The following is a 6,857-nucleotide window of genomic DNA, read 5'->3' as shown; positions in this document are numbered from 1 at the left end:
AATAAAATAAAATAAAATAAAATAAAATAAAATAAAATAAAATAAAATAAAATAAAATAAAGTTATCTTCTGTCTTCTTCTTTTAATGCATATTTCTAAAAGTATCCTACTTGGTGGATATAATTGTAGATGTGTGCTAAAGTCCTAAATTATTTCTTTCTAAGAAAAAATGATTTGTGAGAAAATTTGCAATAAAATTACATTGCTTTTTACTTTTCATTTGAAACTGAGACAAAAATGCAAGACTCTCTTTTGTTAAGCATGCCTTTACCACTGGACTAACTTCTAACTTCTAAACTTTCACTCATTCTGTTTCTCGCAAGCAAATTTTACAAACTGATTATGACAGCAGATGCCTAGAATCTAAAATCTGGAATGTGGAAGCAGGCCAATCAAGAGTTCAAGACTAGTCTCAACTATACCCTGGGTTCAAAACCAACCAGGTCTTCATAAGATCTTGTCTCAGAAAACAATCAACAATTATAATTCATTAGAACTATTAAAATTGAAACACAAAAAGGGTGGTCATTTTTTGTTGCTGTTTTTAAGGCTTTAGAAAAGGACCACCACATCATTATTTATGACCAAAGCCATAATTCTTCTTTATTGTTTTCCAGTGAGCATATCAACGTTTTAGTTTTTTTTACATTTGCTCAGAAATCAGAATAATAGTCATAGCATTTGACTTTTATGTCCAAGGTTTACAGAAATACCACACAGCCATTTTTAATCCCATATTAAAAAAACCTTTGAGGAAAACAATTTGGTTTTATGGTTAAAGAAGTGGAATGGGCCACAGAAATGGAAGAGTATTTCTGAACTTCTTGAGCTTCATGTTATAAGAAATATGGTTAGGGAACATGACTGGGAACACAAATTTTGGCTAACCTGCTATTAAGTCCCCAAGGATTCACTGTGCCACCTGGTATCACTTCCATGCAAAAGTCATGAGCATGAAGAAAAATGAAAACTGAGGCTCAACTCCACTGAACCACATTTGCAAATCAATTTCTAATTGTCATTATACAATACTTAGGAACTTCCCAAATTTAGCATTATGTAAGCACTTCTACCCGAGAAAAATACATCAACTGGATATGCTGTCCCTAACCGTGACCGAAGAGCAACTATGGGTTCTTTCTAGGTTTAGACAGTTCAAAGCAATAGACTTTTCATTTTCAAAAGGGGATTACAAATAGAGGACAGGGAGGTAGCCCCTTGGTCATGTGTCGGTAAGTAAATATGTTTGAAAAAGAAGGGGTGAGACGAAAGAACTGATACACATATCATTCAGCCTAAGCTTTTAACAATATTTCCTCTTCATCACTGGGAGCGGACCCCTATGTCCTGTGGAGGGTCAATGATCCAAGGTAGGGGAATGCTAGGGCACTGAGCCTGGAGTGGGTGGGCTGATGGGGGAGCACCTTCATAGAGGCAGGAGGAGGGGAAAAATATGGGAGCTTGTAGAGTGGAAAGTAGGAAGGGGGATCATTTGAAATCTAAATAAATAAAATAACCAATAAAAAATGAAAAAAAGATTTCCACTCATGTCCTTTTATTGATATTACTGATATGTTTTCTACTTTCACTGATACAAGATTAGTAGTCTTAAAATTATCTACATTTTACTGGCAGATTAGATACTTACCTAGTAAGCACAGTCATGTTATAGTCTATGATAACACTAATATTTGAGAACATTATATGAATATAGTAGTCCTAAGATAGACACACTGAATTCTCCAAAGCCAAAACCAACTAGATACAATCTACAGTGATCTCAGACGTACTAGCTGATTCTGTCAGACCTGAATCAGAATGTACTTGATTATTTTTCTTCTCATGAAAACAGAATTCATATCGGATGGTACTTCTGATAATATCATGTAGGATATCAATTTCACATCTGACCTCATCAATTAATAGATATTAGCTTCATTAAAAATAATAGCCACATAAAGAGAACATAGGAAGTCTGGTATGAAACTCCTGAGCGTCTATCAGTCACAGCTTGACAACTGCTAAAACTACTGCGTATTTTCCAGAAAGTTTATACTTAACCTTCTAAAATCTCAGCATACAAGATAAAGTCACAGACAGATGTGATACATCTCTTCCATTCTTAAATAGCACAGAGTCACAAGGCCATTAACAATGAGACACCAAAAAGACAAGGAGTTTAAGAGTCTATTTGTCCAGGCAATTAAAATAATATAAACACGTTTAGAAAAGGGACTGCAGATATTCCTGTAAGAGAGCGTAGTGTGTTATATAAAGCATAGGTTTTCCTAAATGTTCACATATATTTTGATTGATTCTACATATTAAAAGCCCGAGTGTTGTTTTTCTCAATCTGACTCATTAATTAGCTTATTTTTTAAAAAATAAAATTTTCAACTTCAGTAAAACTGAAAGTCTTAAAAATTAACCCCCCTTATTGCTTCCAAGTTCTAGAAAGTTTGTGCATTTAACTGTTCCTCTGTGCTCACCTAGATGCTGCATAAGAAACTTAGTTTGTTAAATCATCCACAAGATAAGGCTTGTGAGTATAACAGTAACACAGTCCACTTTCCCAGAAAGTAGCATGCATTTCAAGAGAAAGAATTAGAAGCCATCTCCAGAAATAAGTGTTAACATTAACTTCTCATGTCTAGAAGCTCAGCTCTTTAAAATTAGAAACTGGTCCTCATTCCTTGTAATGGTACCTACATTCGATCACCTAGACAATATGCAACGTTAAATGACTCTCTGAGACCTCACGAAAACCCTGCACACCACCACGTTTTGTAAAGCATACTGCCTTTCAGTAGCTCCTCCTTTGTTTTCGTCTTAACAGAGAGCTTCTTTAGTACAGCTCAAATGGGAAATGATGACAGCAATCCTCACTACCTGATTGCCCTTTCGTGATTCCTCATAACACAGATATAGAACAAAAAAAACTAAGCATAACTCTTTTGAGAGAGAGTAAGCACCTGTAATAATCGGCCACATCCTCTCTTATCTGTCACACAACGACCGGCAGGATAAAGGAGAATGAAGGCAGAAGGATTCAGATTCCCTTCATTCACCTTTAAAAGCTATAATTACATTCTCAAAGAGATGGGAGACTTAATCAAATTCCAAAACCCTATATTTTATACTTCAGCCCGTCTCTTCATTAACTCAGCCAGAAATTTCCCCTCATAAAAACATATTCCACTAGTTGGCCATATAACACGAGAAATTTTTTTCAGCACAATATGGCCAATAAAATTAAGTTGACTTTAACCACAATGTCATTTAAAGAAGCCAATTAAATGAGCCAGAAACACAAAGCTGAAAATACAGCCTTGGGAATAACTTTTTTCCTATAGCCCCTACCAAATCCTTCTTATCCTGATTGCCTAGGCAAGAAACGCAGCAACAAAGCTAAAGAATGAACACTGATACCACTCCAAGGATTATCTAAGGAAGCTACAAAGTAGCTGTCTCTTTCTAGTTTATTTTATTAGTTTTTCTACTGTGGCCAGTGCTGCTACTTTTCAGCACTTGGAGTAGCATTCATAATCACTCCCACCATTCTTTGTAACAACTAAAGAAATCTTAAGTCTTTTCTTAAAAAGTCTATTTCAGAAAACATGAATTCAGAATATATTCCTTTGGTTTGTAAAAACTTCATGTCCTCAAATAAAAGAATGAAGGGAAGAATTCTAGAAGAAATTTAGGACCCAAAATTGCACACTGCAACTGGCCGATGATAACAATTAATCTCGCAGAGGCTGTTCTGCCTTCCAGAGGTAGTTGATGGACCATCTGTAGACTCTTTGACTGATAGGTCCCATAGCTTCTGAAAACTCTAGGGATGTCAGTCATATGCGTCTTAAAAACAAGAGGCAAACCTAGACTTTCAAACATTATATATTGTATGGTTGGCCTGTTTCCCATCTGATATTCTAAGTATAGCCCATTAATCATAATGAAAATGAACATGATAGCATACTGATATAAAAATTTTGAAAATCATATCTATAATTTTTATAATGATGTAAAATTAGACAAGACTCTTAGGTTGAAAGACAGGCCATCCACATCTATTAGTCTAGTAAGTCTATATTTGTCAGTTTATGGTATCAGTAATTAATATTTGCCTGTAACTCCCTAATAATTTCAATTGTTTTTGTCATACCCATTTCACAGATCAAAATATTTGTTTCCAAACTTTTAAATAGTGCTTTCAAGTTGGGCAGTGGTGGCGGACGCCTTTAATCCCAGCACTTGGGAGGCAGAGGAAGGTGGATTTCTGAGTTCGAGGCCAGCCTGGTCTACAGAGTGAGTTCCAGGACAGCCAGGGCTATACAGAGAAAAACAAAAACAAACAAACAAAAATATAAATAGTGCTTTCATAAATCCATTCATAGTAGTCACTCTAAAGCATCAGGAAGCCCTAAGAGATTCAAAATCAAACCACCCCAAGTCCAATCCCCATCCCATTTCCTACAATGGCACCTACCCTAGTGTTGTCATGGTGACGATGGTGTACCAGAAGGCTGCAGGGATGCTGGTGAACTTGCTTGCTGAAGAGCCCTTCTCTGCGTAGAACATAACCGTAGCGAAAATGATGATAGCCATTGTGAGAGAAAAGAGCAAGAAGCCCAGTTCTGACGCACAGCTCTTCAGCGTGTACCCCAGTATACGCAGGCCTTGAGAGTGGCGGGAAAACTTAAAGATCCTGAAGACTCGAAAGACTCGAAGTGTAACAAAGGCTCCACTGACATCCTCATTGTCTGTCATCACCAGCCCAATGTAATAGGGTAGGATGGCCACCACGTCGATGATACTCATGACACTGCGCACAAAACGGTAACGACTAGGTGCTGCGGCCAGGCGAAGCAAGTACTCAACTGTGAAGATCATGACACAGGCTGTATCCAAGCAGAAGAAGGCCACTGCATACCTCTCCCCACAAGGAAGTTCTTTTATGTGGCCTGGGCTAGACCCACATGGAACTGTTTCAACCACATTCGCGATGACTGAGACTGCAATGAAGAACCCAGTCACATAGTAGAACACCAGGGCCATGGTGCTGGTGTGGGGATTCTCAAAGGCCCGCCAGACTCTCTGCCTAGCAGTCATGGTGGGCAGCGCACTCTCTCCTGTATTGTCAGTGTCTGCATCATCTTGGAGGCGCTCTGCATTCTCCCGCCTGCGATCCTTGTACTCCTCATAACAGCAGTCGCCAATAATTTCTGGGATGAGGCCAAAAAAGGCCAATTCTTCATCATAAGCTGAGATGCACTCATGGCGGGGATAGTGAAGCTTCCCTGTACGGTAGAAATTGAGGATGTGGCGGAAGATGTCTGGGTCACGGTCAAAGAAATATTGTTGGGTCTCTGGATGGTAGAAAAAGTCTCTCTCAGAACTGCCCAGCAGAGTGTCTGGGTATCGTTCCAGGGTGTCTTGCCATGTCTGGAAACGGGTGCCACTCACGTTCAGCACAATTAGAGCATCCTGAGTCCTTTTTCTCTCCTGTCTTGGGGGAGCTGGCATAGGCCCAGAGGCAACAGGCATCCACCCAATGGCGGCTGCCCTGGCAAAGGGCAGCCATGCTGCAACACCGGCTGCCATGCTGTCTGGAAGTGGAGGTCCCAAGAGTGATCAGGGGTCACCCAAAGTAACACAATGAAAGTAACAAAATGCCCTCTCTTCTTCACTTCAGACAAACACTGGGGGACACTGCTCACAGGAACACGGTTATTCCAAGGTGGCTCAGGTGAAGTCACAGTACTCGGAAGGCAAGGTTTCCCTCACAAACAAGTATTTAGGATACTGAGAGAAAAAAAAAATACAGTGACCTAAAATTCTCTCTCCAAAGAGCCTAAACAAATCTCTGCCAACAGTTAGAGCAGGGCAGCTCCTGGCACATATAAACGCACAGGTGACTTCGGAGACAGGAGACAGCCTTGCTTCAAACAGGTGTCTTCACTTCTCCCCTGATACAGTCTGGTTGATATAGGGTCGGTATATAGAGCAGGAGAGAGGAAACAGGGAAAGTCAACCAGTGGTAGTCTCTTAAAAGAAAGAACCCTTTCACCTTCCCTTTTTGCTGAAGTGGTCCTTCCCGCCAAAGGCGTCTCAAAAAGACGACCTGTTGTTGTAGCTCCGGAGATGCGGTCACAGCTGCTGTCCCGCGTCCCTTGGAGTCCGCTGGCTGCCTCTACTCACGCTGCGCTTGCAGGGATGGAGGTGAAGTGCAGGGCTCGCGGCGGGGGGCGTCGGTCTAGAGCTCTTTCTCCCCCTACGACGACTGACACCCTCTGTGCCAGCTGAGAGCGTTCGCCCGATGGGCCCCCTTCACTCTCTGTTCAAGTTCAGCTCAGGTGCAGTGTGACAGTTATAGAGCCCGGGAGCTGGCAGCCGCCGCCGCCGTGGCGGCAGCAGCATCTGCCTCCGCGCAGAACGCGCCTCGCCCGCGGTACATACCTGGCAAAGTGCGCGCCAGGGCTGAGTTGCATAGAGACTTTGCTGTCGCCTTGCACCCGGAAAGGGAAAGGCAGAGCCAGTGGCTCCCGAGCAGCCAGATCCCAGGCTCCCGGGGAGCATAAATAAAGCTCTGGCGAGCTCTCCGTCCCCTTCCCCCACCCTCCGTGCCTCCCTCCTCCTTGTCACCTTCCCAAAAGCCAGGCGCAGGCGAGCAGAGCCAACAGCAACAAGTTCAAAAAGGTGCGGGGGAGGCGAGCCGCCCAGGCCACTCGCTCCTGCCAACTTACTGCGCGGCCAGCGTCCCCGGGGTCGGGGCGCTGCGGGGCTGCGGGGCTCCGGGACTGCGGGGCTGTCGGGCTGCGGGGCGGGCGGTGGCGGCGTGGGGCCGGGACCGAGGC

General features: G+C 42.4%; 1 protein-coding gene across 1 annotated transcript in view; it reads right to left on the bottom strand.

The window, feature by feature from the left end:
• Kcnd2 (potassium voltage-gated channel subfamily D member 2) overlaps nt 1-6,555 on the bottom strand; it is a 479,008-nt gene extending 472,453 nt beyond the window's left edge. Inside the window, exon 1 of the mRNA XM_028762623.1 lies at nt 4,490-6,555. Within this exon, the coding sequence (XP_028618456.1) occupies nt 4,490-5,604 (1,115 nt within the window). The 5' untranslated portion in view covers nt 5,605-6,555. The remainder of the gene's footprint in view (nt 1-4,489) is intronic.
• Nucleotides 6,556-6,857: the final 302 nt, after the last annotated feature.

Source organism: Grammomys surdaster, unplaced genomic scaffold (assembly GCF_004785775.1).
Source record: "Grammomys surdaster isolate TR1022 unplaced genomic scaffold, NIH_TR_1.0 134, whole genome shotgun sequence".
In the NCBI taxonomy this organism is placed as follows: domain Eukaryota; kingdom Metazoa; phylum Chordata; class Mammalia; order Rodentia; family Muridae; genus Grammomys; species Grammomys surdaster.
The sequence above is the reverse complement of the archived record's forward strand: the minus strand, read 5'-3'. Positions and strand labels throughout refer to the sequence as shown.